The sequence below is a fragment of the Arvicanthis niloticus genome, chromosome 30 (assembly GCF_011762505.2).
Source record: "Arvicanthis niloticus isolate mArvNil1 chromosome 30, mArvNil1.pat.X, whole genome shotgun sequence".
NCBI lineage: Eukaryota > Metazoa > Chordata > Mammalia > Rodentia > Muridae > Arvicanthis > Arvicanthis niloticus.
The window spans coordinates 21,561,032-21,577,995 of NC_133438.1; the positions used below are offsets into that span (position 1 = coordinate 21,561,032).

A 16,964-nucleotide genomic window follows, 5' to 3' on the forward strand; every position below is an offset into this window, starting at 1 on the left:
GCACTAGCAGAGGCGTGATCTTTGCCAGCTACAGACTATCTCACTGTTCAAAGATCCGTTTGCCTCTCCCACTGTAGGCTTGGTGCTTTTGGGAGAATCCACGACGAACCAGAAAACCTGTAAATGAAGTGATACACTCCAATCTTGGGCTTGGAGTGACAGCTCTTGTAAATAAAGGGCTGTATTCTGACACTCTTTTCTGTCCCGAGTACATTGTGTGGGGTTTCGATTTGTTCAGCTAACCGAGGGTGGGCACGTGCCTCTCTGTCTGAGCGAGCGGGATCGGTAGGCTGCTCTGTTCTGTTTCCATTTCTGTAGGTTACTTAACCACCCCCTCAGCATTTTGTGGCTTATCGTTTATTTTGCCTGCTCCGGCAGAAATTTGTTTCTCAGTTGCTAATGTTTCTTTTTAAAACTGCCTTCCCCACGCCTCTGGTCCTTCTAAACAAGATAGTCAGAAGACAGTTTACTAATCGGAAACCAAGACTAAGAAACGCCACGCCAGTCGGCGCAGGATTCCCGAAGGTGCGTGCTGGGCCATCAGACACGGAAAAGCTAGAGTCACCGGCGACAGCGAGCCGGGATACAGGCGCGGAACCCAGCCGGTGTGCTCCAGCTCTCCACGTGGCACCGGCTCCTTGGGCGACTGTCGCCACGGACTCCAGCCAGTCCGCCCGCACGGAGCCGAAACTGACCAGGCGGCTTCAGAGTTCAAAGGGGAACCGAGCGCTCGAACGGCCCCCCGCCGCACCGGGGCTGCGGGTGGACGCTCTTCTCGCTCGCTCCGACGCGCCGGTGACTGGGACCCGCCGCCTGGGACACCAGCTCCGACCGCGTCCGTCGGGGCGGCTGCGACGCCGCACCTGCCCGCCAGGGGGCGCGCCGAGCCCCGGCGGCGTCGGGCCGGCGCTCGCTGTCCCCGCCCCACGCCCGCGCAGGCCGCCGCTCACCTGTCTGGGCCCGGGGGGCGGGGGCCCGGCGGGAGCCAAGCCGACGGAGAGGGCGGAGCGGCTCTCGGGGCGCGTCATCGGAGCACCATGGCGGAGCAGGGAGCTGGCGGCGACGGCCACAGGGGCGGCGACGGAGCTTCGCAGAGCGACCCAGGTGACGGCGCGGTCGAGTCGGGAGGGGGTCGCGGGGGTCGCGGGGGCGGGCGGGGTCGCGGCCCCGGGAGCCAGCGACCCTCGGAGTCCGCGCTACCGGCGACCGCCGAGCGCCCGCGGGGGCCACAACAGGTGGAAGCAGGCCCGGGCGCGCGGGAGGGAGGTCGGGGGCGAGCCGGAGGGAGATCGGGGGCGCGCGGGGTGGCCGGGGGCGCGCCCGGGAGGTCGGGGGGAACCGCTCTGAGCCTCGGAGCGGCCGAGCGGCGGGGCCGCGCAGAGGGGACAGCGGGGCGCGGGGCGGGGGGAGCAGGGTCGGAGCAGAGGCGTCCGGCCGGTGGGTGAGCGGATGACCGGCTCCGGACCTCGCCACCCGACCTTCACCCAGAGCACCGAGCACGGTCTCGGAGCTCAACTCTTCCTGTGGCACTAAAGCCAGAGAGATGGAGCGTCGCCTCTGCCGCCGGGCTCGGCCCTCAGGCTCGGTGTTGACAATCTGCCTCCAGCACAGCCACCGGGGACACGCAGGGACAGAGCTCACACCCTCGGAAGGTCTTCCCACTCGTACCCGTCTCTCCTTAACGTGAAACCAACTTCCCCCGCCCCTCGTGATTGTGTTCGTCTTCGGGGACTGTGTTGCAAATCAAACCCTCCCTCCTAACCCCCTGTTCTAGTCCTGGCCGAGTAAGCAGCTCCTCGTACCTTCCTACACTTGGCGCGGGGGCGGGAGGCGCTTTGTTATTTTAAAGAAAAGTTAAGTTGCAGACCCCCGCAGTTGCAAGCTGTTACTGCTTCTACACACCCACGACCAGAAGTGATTGTTTTCTAAGTGCGAAACTCGCTCCACCTCCCACCCCCCACCACAACACACTCGTGCTTATTTTTAACACGCAAGACCTATGGAGCTTAGTGTTTTCCAGTCGGTATCTGAGATTATGCCTAAACTCTTAATGGTTTACTCAAGAGGTTAAGATTGACACGGTGTCCTGAATTTACTTCCATGTCAGGCTACATCCTGAAAGGTGGTCGATTTTTGTCTTCTGCGTTTTGAAAGATCGGTGATTATTATTTTGGTCAGGGTGACGAAGCGATGCCTGAGTAATTGTTTAGGAAACTTGATGAGCTGGGAGCCGTCCATGCTCCCCAATCCGGGTCATTCTTAGCTGTGAATAAGGCACGGATACGTATCAGCTTCTGGGGGGAAATGTTAGTGATTTAATAGGCATTCATTTGTCCTTGAACGCTTTGTAGGTCTGCACTGGTACTTGTTCAGACACAAACGAACTTGCACCTGGAGTATATCCCGTGCCTGATCCTGTTAAGGAATGAGCAATCCATGTGTCTTAACAGTTAGGATGCAAAGTCAACCATGTGTTCTTAACTCTTCTTAAATTTTATATTCGTTTACTTTGTGTGTGTGTATCATATATTGCTGGTCCTGAATTCCCCCTCCATTTTTCTATTTTTTGCTTTGAGTATTCAACAACACCTGTGCCAGTGTATGCTAAAGAAAGGAAATGTAAAGGGTAGTTTTGGTTTAGTTTGGTTTTTTTTTTGAGACCATTTCCATCTTTAAGTACATACTAGGCTTTAACTTGATATGTCCCAGACTTGCCCCAGACTCAAAATCCTTCTACTTCTACTGGGAATACAGGTGTAAGCCATTATACCTGGCTCTTAGCATATTTTAATTATATTTATTTGGTGTGTGTATTTGTGTGTGTGCACACACATTCCATAGCCCAAGTGTGGGGGCCAGAGAACCTGTGGGAATTGACTCTCTTTACACTGAGTAAGTTCTAGAGACTGACAGCAGCTTCTTTACCTGCTGGGCCATCTCACTGACCTGTAAGTGTATTGTTTAAAATCCAGATGTCACTATTTTGAGAGAACACAAGGTCGTTTGAATGTTCTGTATATGTAAAACCTCTGACCTTTATCTAAATGGAGAACTTAAGTTTTATACTCACATTTCACATTATACACATTCAAACACTCCAACTTTTTTTTTATTTTGTTTTGTTTTGTTTTGGTTTGGTTTTTGAGATAGGGTTTCTCTGTGTAACCCTGGCTGTCCTGGAACTCACTCTGTAGATCAGGCTGGCCTTGAACTCAGAAATCCGCCTGCCTCTGCCTCCCAAGTGCTGGGATTAAAGGCGTGCGCCACCACTGCCCGGCAAATTTATTATTTTTAAATCATAGGTTTATATGGGATTTTATGTATCGAATGAGAGGAGTACCTAAGCCTGTGTTTTATTGCCACCAAGAAGTCCGAGTTACCGCCTCAAAAATGCCACATTTTTTTTTTAATCTTTCTTTTTTGTTTGAGATGGGGGTCTTGCCAGGCGTTCCAGGCGTGTCTCGATTTTAGCCTCCTCCTGCCTCGCCTTGCCTCACCCTCCCAAGTCCCAGATTACCTGTGTGTCTCTTGCTCACCACAGACAGCAGCACTGAAGCATTCCTTCTGTTTTCCTTTTCCATATAATTACTTTGAGGTAGAGTCCAACCTTGAATGGTTCTTAAATTACGTCCTTGTGCAAAGGCTATATTTCAGGACTTCAAATTAAAATCTCCGGTTCTTACAAAAACAATACCTGAGAAATGCCCAAGATTAAAGGCCTATGTGTTTGTATGTGTGTGACTCAAATAGAGTGAACTTTGGCAGCACAGCATGTATTTGAGGGGAACTCAGAAAACAGTTCTGCAGATGGGTTTAGCCTCTGCTCGAGGGTTGATTATATTCTTCTTTTTTTTTTTAATCATTTTTTTCTTGAGGACAAATAGTTCTCTTGGTATACTGTAGTAATTTATTTATTTACTTGTTTGTTTGTTTGTTCATAGCCAAAGGGAAGCAAGAAGTAGAAAATGCCGTTGCCTTGGAAGCAAATGTGTCTCACCACTAGAGGATGTCAAGTCCTTTTTATGAGGATATTATTTTGAGCAGCTTCATAGGTCATCACATTCACAAAACTCTGAGTTCAAATTCTGTGTGTCAAGTTGTACGTTCACAAGCTATGGGAATCAACTACATAGAACAAATCCTATCTGGCAGCCTCCTTTAAAAAGATACTACAGAGTTAAAACTTAATGCTGCTTTTGACTCATCTGTGACGCCCAAACTCTGATGTGCAAAGGAATAAATTAATGCCTGTAATTGGTGGGTTCTGTTGCCATCCTTTTGGAGGGTATTACAACCTAGAATGGATTTTTTTTGTTGTTATCAGGAGTTTTGGTGGTAAGACTTAGACTTTCTTACTTTGGCCATGTATCTTCTGTGAATTTTTCCAGAGTAAAAAGTAATCTTAATTTAAGGTCTCATTTAGCCTGAAGGGCCTATGTGTCCCCAAATAAACATAGAAAAACACTCACGTTGTCCTGTGATGTAAGCCCCTCCCTTTTGAAATTCAGTGCTGCTTCTTCAGGGGGCAAACTTCACATCTTGCTAAGTCAGCGGTTCTCAACCTTCCTCATGCTGTGACCCTTTAATACAGCCCCTCATGTTGTGGTAATCCCCCAACCATAAAAATTTCATTGCTACCTCATAACTGTTATCTTGCTACTGTCAATGAATTATAATGTAAAATATCTTATATTTCTAATAGTCTTAGACTAGCTCGTGAAAGGGTCAGTGGGTTGAGATCCACAGGTTGAGAACCACTGTGGTAAGTTAAAGAGAAGTCAGCCGTTGTCATTGCTTAGGTGTGTGTGTGAAACACCCATTTACATTGGCATGGTCTCCAAAGAATTCACACACTTGTGTCATGATGCCCGAAAACAAATTATTCAAAGAGCTTTAAAAAAACATACTCAAGTCCTGTTAGTACAATATCGAGGCTTAGAATAATTTAACCAAGAATGTGTACTTTCTATGGGTTATTAAAATTATGGACTTTGGAAGGTTGACAAATATGATCTTTGAATTTAGTAAGGAAATCCACAGGCCGGTATGTACAGGTTATGAGGGGTTCAGTGGAGGAAGGAGCACTCTGGCTGTGGTCATCCCAGAGCACCTACTGCAGATAGCAGTTAAACTTCAGCCGGGGTGGTGGTGGCACACACCTTTAATCCCAGCACTTGGGAGGCAGAGGCAGGTGGATTTCTGAGTTTGAGGCCAGCCTGGATGGATGCCTTGAGGCCAAAGGTCAAGCCGTGAAGCTGGAACAGTGTTGTGGGAAGGAAGGTACCTCATGTTTAAAGCTTTGTTAAGCAGATTAATTCTCTATGCCAGTGAATTGTGACTCTTGATTGCTTGTTCTAACAAAACAGCTCTGCTGCACCTTTCACACAAACAGGAACTCTCCTGGGGAAGTCCTTTTCCTCCCTACCCGGCCCATTCGGGACAGCTATACTTGAGTGGCAACAGTGTATGAGAGACACCTGTTTGCTCTGGACCTGGAAGGAGGGCTTCCTTTCAGAGCAGCTGGAAGAAGAAAGCAAAGTTTAGTCTCCAGACTTAACTTTGAGGTCCCTGGATAGATCTAGGTAGGCACTGGCTTGTTGATGAGCATGCAAGGGGGAATGGTTTGGAACTCTCAGACATGTGTCAAAGGATCGCAGGTCAAAAAGTGACACGGTGTGCCACTTTGAATTTGGTTCATTAGTTTAAGCTTCACGTGAACATATTAATGAATACAACTTAGTTTTAGTAAAAGAAAAGGTAGGTTGTCTCATACATAAAAAATGTGCAAGAGAGGGACCTGTCAGTAGTGATACCAAATAGTTAACTGGAAGGGCAAGCCTGCAGGAAGAGACAAGAGGTCAGGTCTCGGGCCACCCCAGGAGAGATCAGAAAGAAAAACTGCAGATAGAATAGACAACCATTCAAAATGGAGGAGGGAGAGACAGCCAAGTCAGAGAAGTGAGGGATCCCCAAGAGGGACAAAAAGGTCAAACATTCCAAGACTGAAATGATATTTTAAAGCCATTGCTTTGGATTCAGGTATCCACTGGTCTCTCATAGCAGAGGAATTTCAGTTGGTCCAAGAGTTGGGGGTGCATCCTGTCATAAGTGATTAATAGATTGAGTATAGATTGGAAGACGAGATAGCCCAGTAGGCCTTTCTGCAAAAGTTGCCAGAAAAAAAAAAAATCAATACATTGGAAATCCTCAAATAAGTAGAGGGGTTTTTACAGGTTTTTAAATGTATTGTTCCAGTAGACAGTTAACTTAGATGTATAACCATCTCTGTCAACATGACTTAGAGTCCTGTCTCCCAGAATTCCTTCAGGCTCACTTCCCACCTTTTCCAGAGTCTTCAGTGGAAGCATACCATGTAACCTTTGCAGGGGTCCCCTCCCCTAGCCAGTGTATTTGAGGCTGGAACACGCCGTGATGTGCATTGGTAGTTCTCTGCCGTAGCACCAGAAGGACATGGAGTCACTCCTAGGTTTGGGTAGGAGAAACAACTGGCACATATATTCGTATGTTGGTTTTTATGTCACTGGTTTTCATTTAAGGCAGATACTTACATTGTCTCCAATGTGATCAAGTGACGTTGCCACTTCTAGGGTTGCTGTACCACTTTTTCTGTGAGCAACATGCGAGATAATCGCTCTGCATCCTTTCAGCCCTCGTATATTGACTTGATGGTTTTCATTTTAGACAATCTGTCTAACTTTTTTGAGTAAGTTGTAGTCACTTCAAAGTGAGGTGTTTTTATGTTTGATGCTAATATAGTCTCTCCAATGAGCTCATGCTGAGCCCAGAACCCAAGTATACTATTGAGTTTGTTTGGTGGCTGGCTGTTCTGTGGTTCTGGGAACTGAGCTCAGGGCCAGGCCCATGCCAGATGAGTTCCTGGTCACTGGCTACATTCCCAGCCCTCAACTCTTTGCCGGCCATCTTGGCTTTATCTCCTTTTCTCTTTATCCCCAAGGACTTTCTTTCTTCCTGTGCAGCCCATGCTCTGGGATAAAGAGCTGATGCACTTCCGCACAAAGGATCCAAGCCAGTTCCCTTCGCTCTCCCCTTCAGTGCATCCATACCCTCAGCCCTAGACCTGAGAAGGAGCTAGAAAACTGTAAATAGCCTAGCATGGTAACCCTCGCTCGCACTCAGGAAGCAGGAGCAGGCTAGTCTCCATGAGTCTATATAGTAAGTACCAGGCCAGCAGGGCTGTATAGTGAGACCCTGGATCTAGAAAGATGAAAAGAAAGCAAGCTGGAAATACCGGTTTATATCTTGTCTTGTGATCCCATTTCTTGGGGCTCGGTGTGTTATCAAGATGACACTTGGTGCTAATCTTCAGTTTGTTCTCAGTGCCTGTAGTCTGTCGCCGAACTCTGTCAGGGACCAGGTCTCCTTGCTTGTTGCAGAGAGGCTTGTTCTACTCTCTGTCAGGGACCAGGTCTTCTTGCTTGTTGCAGAGAGACTTGTTCTACTCTCTGTATTATATTATTACTATAAATTACTACTTATAGTTTTCCTTATAGTGTTTACTTGCTCGCAGTGTAAATTAACTGACGTCGCTGCTTTTTCCTGTGAAGGATTATTCTCTCGAATATGTATTCAAATTCGAGAATTAGTTGAAGAGTTAGATCTTTACGTTAGGTGTCACTTCAATTTTTACTTTTCCATTATTTCTTGTGTACGTATATGTTCAAGTATAGCATGTATAATTCGGGTCTATATGAGTGGGTAAGGTCCATCCACCTGTGCATGTAAACATGGCGGCCACAGGCCAGTGTCTGTACTGCCCCTTCACTCTATGCCTTATTCCTGAGACAGGAACTCATTGAGGAAGGAGGTAGACTGACCGCCATCGAGCCCCGCCTCCATCCTTCTGTCTCCACCCCCACAGCTCTGGAATAACAGTTGCACACATTCAAAGCTGCACCCACACAGGCCTTATACATGGACACTCAAGATTGAATTGGGGTCCCGCGCTGCCTCACAAGCCTCGTATTCACTGAGCCGTGTCTCTAAGCCTTTTTCTTTCTTTCTGTAGCTACTAGATCAGACTCGGGCCCTTTTGCATGTTAGGGAAATGCTCTGAACTGAGCTGCACCCCATGCTAATGACTCTCAGCGTCAATTTGCAGATAGTATGTTTTTGACAACATGAAAATAACTACATTAAAAAAAAAAAAAAGCCATGACTCAACTACATTAAATGTTTCCCCCTCTTAGATACTCCTCCAGAGCTAGTTGGGAGATCCATATTTCTTGCTGCACTATTTTAAATAGCTAAGAAATGAAACTGGCCTAGATGTCCACCAGTAGGTGAAAGGATAAAGAAACATGCCCCAGTGAGATATGGTGGCACAAAACTTTAATCCTAGCACTTAGAAGGCAGAGGCAGGTGGGTCTCTGAGTTCAAGGCCAGCCTGATCTACATAGTGAGTTCCAGGACAGTCAGAGCTACACTGAGGAAATAAGTCTCAAAAAAGAAGAAATTTGGCCCAGGATACATAATGGCTTTTTTTTTTTCCAGCCATAAGGTTCTCCTATATTGAATTGAGATGTAAGAATGTGATGAAAATGGAGGCAGGGCCTAGATGTACCTACCCCTGTAGCCCTAGGACTTGGAAAATGGAAGCAGGAGGATCAGAAGCTCAAGGCCAGCCTTGGCTACAGGAGATCCTATTTCCAGACACTGATTGGGGAGGAGACTGAGATGGAATGTGAAGAAATGTAGAGAGGTGGAGAGTCATTGAATTCCTGGGGTGGAGCATGCAAGCTGAGTGGGGAATTTAGGGGTGGGGAGCCAGCAGCAGCGTGGGGGTTAGGGGATCAAGCACTGAAGATGAATAATACAATATACATATGGAAAGGCCAAAATGAAGCCGCTACTTTGTGCTAGCTTAATATTAAAGCTCAGTTGCATGAGAAGAAACCCAGGATTGGCAAAGCTAACCAGATAGTGCAGGTGGACTGAAAGAAAGAGTAGGAACTTGGTCGTAGATTGCCATATGTGAACTGCACTTCGCAAGCGTTGTTAGTAAGATCCTGGTTTTATGTTTAGAACATTATCGTATGAGGTATCCCAAAATTCTGTGGCTTTTTAACAGTTGTCAGCAAAACCTCCTTTTAAAAGCTGCCTTTCTGGTAACAGACCCATTCTGTACCACGCCATAATCTTCCGTTGTAAAATGCTGTCACCGACACCACATCGAATATAGAAAGAAGCTAGACTCTAGGGTAAGTTCTAATTTCAAGGTGAAATTCTAGGAAGAACCCCCTTCCTCCAAGCCATGCTGGATGGCGCTGAAGTGCATAGTTATTCGGTTATAAATAAAATGGGTTCCTATTGCAGGCAGGTTGGCTGCTTCTCGAGATTGTAATCTGGATGGGTGGTTCTCAGAAGCTCCTGACCTGAGTCTTCGGTGTGGCGAACTGGACAGACAGGCCCGGTTGCCTGCCTTCTGCATTCCAGCGGATTGCTTTCTATACCAGGCTCTAAATGAGCTCACAACCCTCATGTGTTCATTTGCATAAGGCTTAGTCCTTGGGCAGAAGGTCCTGCTGTTGACACCATTACTGAGCTCACGTTAGTCTTGGCAAAAAAGTTAAAATCACTTGGGGACCTAGAACCCCCATGGTGCCCAGGCAATTATCAGAGGATCTCGCAGGTGGGAGCCAGGTGCTGGCAGTGGGTTTAAAAGTCCCCGGGTGGCTCCTGTGTTCCCACCTTGACCTCTTGCATTTGACTGTCTGGGTAGGTTTAACTTGGAGGTGTCAGATAGACCTCGCTTACAGTAACCACATGGACAGTCTTAACAGCTGTTACCCTAAATTTTGTAAACTTTGCTTCACTTCTCTCCCCAAAACCTTTTGAAAGGAATATAGATATAAAAATAGGTGTGAGTACATTCGCATGGACAGCAACACACTCTCAGTGGCACAGTTGTATACTAGGCAAAATGATACATAATGAGCCTTTTCTTTTCTGCTTCCTTTAGTGTTCCGTATTCTTCCTTCTCCCCTGGAAAAAAAAAAACAAAACAACAACAACAACAAAAAAACCAAACAAACAAAAAAACAAAAACCAACAGGAAAGGTTAATTTGGAGTAAGTAGTTGGCGAGAAGTTGCTGGTAACCCTGCGGCCTCTAACCACCTTGGTTCTTCGGGCATCTATAAATAGCTGGCAGGGTGTGACCTCCTCCATCTGCTCCCTTTGATCCTCCTGTGAAACTGGATGCTGAGGCCTTCAGTGCCCTTGCTCTGCCTCCCACCAGGTGCTGCGGTGCCCACGGCTCAGGGCATCCTTGCTCCTTGCTCTTTTCAGGTGAAGTTTTTTCCTCTGCAGGATACTTTACACTCCACATATCACCTTCAGTTAATACTTGGCCCCACAGCATTTACTGTGCTGAAATGTCTGGAGGGGCTCCTGTGTTGCGTTTGTGTCTGTTTCTGCATATTTACAAAGCCATCTGTTGCAATCTGAAGTGAGGGCCAGCCTTCAGCATCTTGGATTTCTGTGGTTCTCTCTCTACCTAGTACACCTTACCATAGATCTAGGACCCAAATAACAAGAACTGACCCCTAAAACAAGTGTTTTGATTTCTCCTTCGATTTATACTGAAAATAACTAATGTGATACCAGATCTTGCAAGGATGAAGCAAGGCCTTACTCTCAAAACTAGAACTCTGCAGGAATAACACTAATTACTTTTTTGGTACAAGGACACTGGAGCCTCTACCACTTACCGCCTGGGGGTCTTTACAAGTGACATAAGCAACCATGTCTTCCTTTTCAAACGGAAGACACAGTACTACCAGCGGGAAGAAATGAGTTACTAGAACAATCCCTGACACCGTGAAGTATGAGCTGTTTATAATGAAGGATTAATCCTGCGTCACCATACAAAGATGGGCAAACCCTGACATGCTGACTTTCTCCCTTAAGCAAGGTTCTACTTAAAGTGGTGAGCTCATCATAGTGAGGGCGTTGGAATGCAATGCTGGTTCAGAACTAATTGTAGCTGTGTGACCTCACTGTCCCAGGTAAGGCCCGGTATAAAACGTGTCATCAAGGCAGCTCTTCACTTGTCAAAATGTTCCCGAGAGTTCTGTCAGAAGACCGCTCTGTACTGGGCTATCGGATGCTGAGATTATGTGTGGCCTTGAGTGAGACACCAGCATCTGACCTTTGGGCTCATTTTCATTTTCCTTTTATCTTACACAAAGTCATTTCATTATTTTGAGTTCTTAAAATTTGATTGCTACAGAACTTAATTTGGTTTAAGCCAGGAAGGTAGACTTGCACTCTCTTTGGGCCGTGGGGAGGAGCTTCTCAGACCCGTTTGAGTTAAAGTACTCCCTCTTTGGGGAAAACAGGAGGATTGTGTAGCTCGTCTTCTGCTAAGGCTCTCAGGAGAAGCAGGAGACAATTTGGCTTCTTCAGACAAAATGAAGCAGAATACTTCAGAAGGTGGTGTCATTTCTCAAAGTCACCAGTTTTAGAAGAATCTTCTTAAGTTGCAGAAGCTTGTATGGGGTCCAGGTGCGAGACGGTCATTTCTACCTTAGAAAGCCCTTGTGCCACCTAGACTTGGTTGTAATTTAGGTTTTATATCTCATTAAAAAAAAAAAAAACTTAGCAAAGTTAAAATGTGTTGCCTCCTCAAATGAGGTCTTGGAGTGTCTGAATAGCTCCTTCATTATGTACAGTAATGAATCTGACTGAGGAGCAAGTAAGCTTCATGATAGTTTTGAAGTATTAATAATACATCATTCTCCAATAAAGGTATGTTATGGGAGATGGAAGATTATTGTGTACCGATACATTCAGCATTAAGAATAAATGCACAATTTTTTTTTTCTGATGGTGGCTTTATAATTTCAAGCCCCCTTATGAAGATACATTCTTTGTATATATCCAGTGCTCTGTAAGGGACTGTGGAAAACACAGACACCATTAAGAACCAAAGTGAACGTACAGGAGATGGCTCAGCCATTGGAAGAAAGTATTCAAATAAATACTGAGAAGCAAGGGACAGAGCTGTATTGGTCCAAGTGATCTGTCCAATTCAAATGACTGTAGACTGCAAAAGTGCGGAGGCCTGTGACGCAGTGAAGCTTCACAGGACAAAACCCTGTGTTTGCATTTCCCATTCAATCCTCCACGGGCCTCCTGGTCCTAAAGGCAAAGCTGGGGGTTCCATTTCAGCCCACTTTCAAGTTGAGCAAGCCCAAGATTTATCTGCTGCTCACGGACAAGAGCACCGAGGGGAAGAAGGTGGCCCCGCCCATCAGATGGCTGGTGCAGCACAAAATCTAACCTTGATGTAATTAAAGCCGTGCAGAGTTGTGATGGTGCCACAGGATGCGTTGTTGGACACAAGAAAAAGTAAGTCTCCAGAGCAGTTTGGAAGGAGAGAGGGGATGTGTGAACTGTCAGAAGGGCAGATGGTTCACCACAGAACTTGGGGTACAGGGCTCATGCATTGAGTACTCTGAACCACGATGAAGGGCTTTATGCTTCACAGATCATCCAGGCCCACGGGTAAGCCTCTTACTCAGCTTGTTCAGGCCCTGTATTTGATCCCAGTCACCAAGCAGAAAGCAACTACGTTTTAGAAACCTCAGACGCTGGCTCAGTAGTTAAGAGCACTGGCTGCTCTCATGGAGCATTTGGTTTCCCACACCCACATGGCAGCTCATAGCTCATAGCTGCCTGTAAGTTCAGTTCTAGGGGATCTGATGCCTCTTCTGGAGGTACCAGGCATGCATGTATTAAACGTACATATATGTAGGCAAAACACTGGTGCACATAAAAGTAAGTCAACCTTAAAAATATCAGAGTGTGTCTGTCCATTCATCTATCTGTGTGTACGTTCATACATGTACCTACCATGGTATGTTGTCTGAGGACCTGGGTGTTTGTCCTCAACTTCCGATTTGAATCAGGGTCTCGTTTTTTTCTTCTGCATATACTAGGCTCACTAGCCCATAAACTTCTAGTGATTCTCCTGTCTCCATCTCCCATCCCCAGGTAGGTGTGCTAGGCTTGAAGATATCACTGTCATGTCGGCCTTTACGTGGATTCTGAGAATTCAATCTTGAGTCCTCATACTTGCATGACAGGTGCTATATTGAGCCATCTATGTCCTCAGTACCCAAGTCACTTTGTCATTTCCTGTTATTATAGATGTATCTGTCTGGAAACACATTCCCAAACAGGTTGCAGTATTTTTAAAACCAACAACTTTTCGTTATGTAAACACCTATCCTTTGTTTATAAGCAATATCTTATTTCCAGAGAGCTGGAGAAAGCCTTTCTCTGGGTACTTAAGAGACTAGTGTCAATGAGGGAGCATTCTTTCCTCAGGCCTCTGTACAAACAGGTGCTGGACAGTTAGGAGAAAAGACAGTTCGATTCCCTCACTACAGCATTGTGTGTGTGTGTGTGTGTGTGTGTGTGTGTGTGTGTAACAGTTTTCAGAGCACTTAAAAGAGTTAGTTGACTTACCAGTGTAGCCATTTTGCCTTAAGATAAAAAGTATAATAGTATAATAGTGTATTTTAAAAGGAAGTTTGCCAAATAAAACTTACATTACTTGGACTTAGATGGTGGATCCGCAAAGTGAGAAGACTTTAGAGAAGTGAGGGCCCAGAAGTTCTTGTCAACCTACTCCTCTTTCTTCCCACATAGACCCCCCCCCTAAAAACCATATGCTCAAACTGAAGAGAAAATGTTTATTAAAAGCAGCAAACTACTGGTTTGGTAGTCATGGCTAGTTCGTAGGTTTGGTAGTAATGGCTAGTTTATGGGAATTGCATGTTTCATATCTTGCTTTGAGATCAGTTATTGTATTCAGAATCTTTTTTCTTTACATTTGCAGATTTTTTTATTTAATCCTACACACGTCTTGTCTCTTACATGTCAACATAAGGCTTTTTATGTCTTTGTTGGCTGCGGAGAATCATGCTTGCTCACGGTTCTCACTGATGCTTTGGTGGAATGAGGGCAGACCAAGCCCCAGACTCACCCTGCCAGGACTGTCACTTGGCTTTTCTACTGGGCACTATTTCCTATAGTGTACTTTCAGAGCAGTCTTGGAGAACTGGGTGTCTGGTTTTCTTTTGTCAGAAATTTCTATCTGTCAGACCATTAAGTGTTTAGTATTCAAACCTTCATGTACTGTTTTTTTGCTTTTCATCTTCAAGGCAGGGCCTTCAAACTCAAACTGTCCTGCCTTGGCCTCCCAAGTGCAAACTCCCTCCTCACTCCCCAGCTACGCCCGTCAATAGACTTTTTACGTTTTCATAAAAAACATGCTATCGGGCTGGAGAGATGATGGCTCAGCGATTAAGAGCACTGCCTGCTGTTCCAGAGGTCCTGAGTTCAATTCCCAGCAACCACATGGTGGCTCACAACCATCTGTAATGGGATCTGATGCCCTCTTCTGGTGTGTCTGAAGACAGTGACAGTGTACTCATATAAAATAAATAAAGCAGGACTGAAAGATAGCTAAAAAAAAAAAAAAAAAGAAAAAAAAAGAAAGAAAGAAAGAAAGGAAGAAAGAAAAGAAAAAGAAAAACATGCTATCAACTTGACCTTCCTGTACCGTATCCACAAAATTGCATACTTGAGTTTCTAAATGAGACCGTGGGTTTGCTTTATGATGGGAGGGGGGAATGTATGCTCTGTATTCCATTTAATATTGAGGAAACCAGGCTGCTTACCTCTCAAATACCAGAAATGATTTACTTGCTAATACTTCTACTAAGCTTACCATTGGATTCTCAGTGGGAGATCATTATAAAAATAAAAGGGGGATTTGATAGGTCTCGTCTGAAGTTCCCTGATCTCAATTGTACAGCCATCATTTTAACAGTATTAGTATATTGGAAAATTATGTAAGTTCATAGTATCCATTCTACTCAGTGAAGATGATGAACACCGACACAGAGACCTTTGACACGTTGGCTGGAATGTGGGATATGATAGTCCTTTACCATCATCTGACTTTAAATAGATATCCCTGGATATGTGGGTAGTCATCACCCACTACTGTACTGTCAGCCTCAACAGCAAGACACAGACTTCTTGGGAAAGGAATTCTGTGCCAAACTGCCCCAGAGAAGCCCTGCGTACAATCTGCAGTCAGCCTGGAGGCTTCTAACCTCTTTAAACTGATTTTTGTCCATATATTACACAAGCTTATTGTGTGGTGAACCAAAGATACTTGTGTTTCTGTTTGTCTGGACTGATGCACTGGCCCTCAGAAAATCAAGTTTTCCCCAACATTTGTGAAAATCTTTTATTTAAGTGATACATTTGAATGTATTTTTGAAAATCCATTCTGATTTGTGAGGTTAAGGGAAGAACTTTTTTTTTTCCCCCCATGGAGATTAAACCTGGGTCTTGCTACATCCCTGGCTCTTAAGACTGTCATAGAAAAAAAAAATATCTTCTCTATTGCTTGTTTTGATTTTAGGGAGTTTTAAGGAGAAAGATGGAGAAGGGTGATGACGCAGCAAAGGATGGGATTGAGGGGAAATCTCAGCACGTTCTGAAATGAACGTTGGGTGCGTGGTTATATATGTTCAGTACTTCACTGATCTAAAGACAAAATGATCACTGTCCTTAAAATACCCATAAATAATAAGGTGGGCGGGTTTGCTATGTTTTGTATTACCCTTCACCCTTACGCCTCTTCATCACATAATCACAGTGATCCACCTCTAATAATTGTCTCGTGAAGGAAGAGCTGTGTGTCTTCCTCATTTTTCATGAAGTTGAGTAAGAGAATGAGAGGCATCTGTGCATCACCAGCCGAAATCAGCATAGTACAGCTGTCTCCTAGCCAGAGGAGAGTGGATGTTCTGTTGTTCAGTTATTTAGCATTAAAGCTCAAACTGCTGGACTGCCAATGAGTAAGAGCTGAATTCACTTGCAAAATTAAACCAGGTAAAGTTTATTTTTATGGACTGTCACAGATTGTGACAACAAAGAAAGGGCTTAGTTGATCTTGTTTTTTTTCCTTCAGCTGTTTCCTCCTAGGTACATAACTCTACATTTCATCTCCAAGTAGGCAGCACAAGTCAGAAAAGGGCTGAGTGGCCTTAAAAGCCCAGCCCTTACACAACACATTAGTCTAACATCAGCACCCCAGATCAGTGTGTTTGCATGGTTTGTGATAAGAAAAGAGCTTGTACATTCCATTAGCTTACAGACACTGGTCTGGGTTCTGTCTGCCAGAACTACATTAGAAGTAGAAATTCTGCCTGTCGTTGTGGCTGTGATCCTAGAACTGTAGGTATAAAGAGGCTCATGAGCTTACAATCCAGCCTGAGCTACAAAGTTGGAGCCTGTCTCCAAAGAGGAGGGGGATGGACTAGAAATCCCTCCATATGTTAACCCTGATTCCGTTACCCCCAAATCTTCCATGCTCAGAGAAAATGCTGTCAACAAGCCTCCGCTGCTCTGCTGTGGCCTGGGATGTTTGTAAGCAAGCCCTGCAGTAAAAAACCTGGAGTGTGCTGTTACTCTGAAGCATCTTGTTTAGAGCCATGTAGTACAAAGACCAGCATAAAGTCCACACTATTCTCCGTGCCAGACACCTGCTGACACTTTTGATACCCTGAGGATTTTTACCTCCTCGTCACTTTGAGGCTGTCGGCCATCCATGTGCTGTTACAGCTCCATTTTGTGATCTGTGAGGTTGACCCCTTCTTTAAGGATTTATTATTACTATTGATGATGGCGGCGGCGGTGGTGTGTGTATGTGCATTTGTGTATGTGTACACGAGTGTGGGTGCGACAGAGTCCAGAAAAGGACATCAGCTTCCCTGGAACTGGGGTTTAGAGGTAGTTGTGAGCTACTGGTGTGAGGGCTGAAAGTCAGACCTACGTGCTCTGCAAAAGCAGCATAAACTCAGAAGTGCTGACTCATCTCACCAGCCCCCCACCCCA

General features: G+C 45.5%; 1 protein-coding gene and 1 long non-coding RNA gene across 3 annotated transcripts in view; both read left to right on the forward strand.

Moving 5' to 3' along the window:
- The first annotated feature begins 951 nt into the window (after positions 1–951).
- The window catches only part of Map7 (microtubule associated protein 7), a 130,204-nt gene continuing 114,191 nt past the window's right edge, over positions 952–16,964 (forward strand). For both annotated transcript variants that reach the window (XM_076928066.1, XM_076928067.1), the window contains exon 1: positions 952–1,104. In XM_076928066.1, the coding sequence (XP_076784181.1) occupies positions 1,038–1,104 (67 nt within the window). In that variant the 5' untranslated portion in view covers positions 952–1,037. The remainder of the gene's footprint in view (positions 1,105–16,964) is intronic.
- LOC143441027 (uncharacterized) lies at positions 1,318–4,254 on the forward strand. Its single transcript, XR_013108272.1, has 2 exons — positions 1,318–1,784; positions 3,942–4,254. It is a non-coding gene; the product is annotated as an uncharacterized LOC143441027 (long non-coding RNA).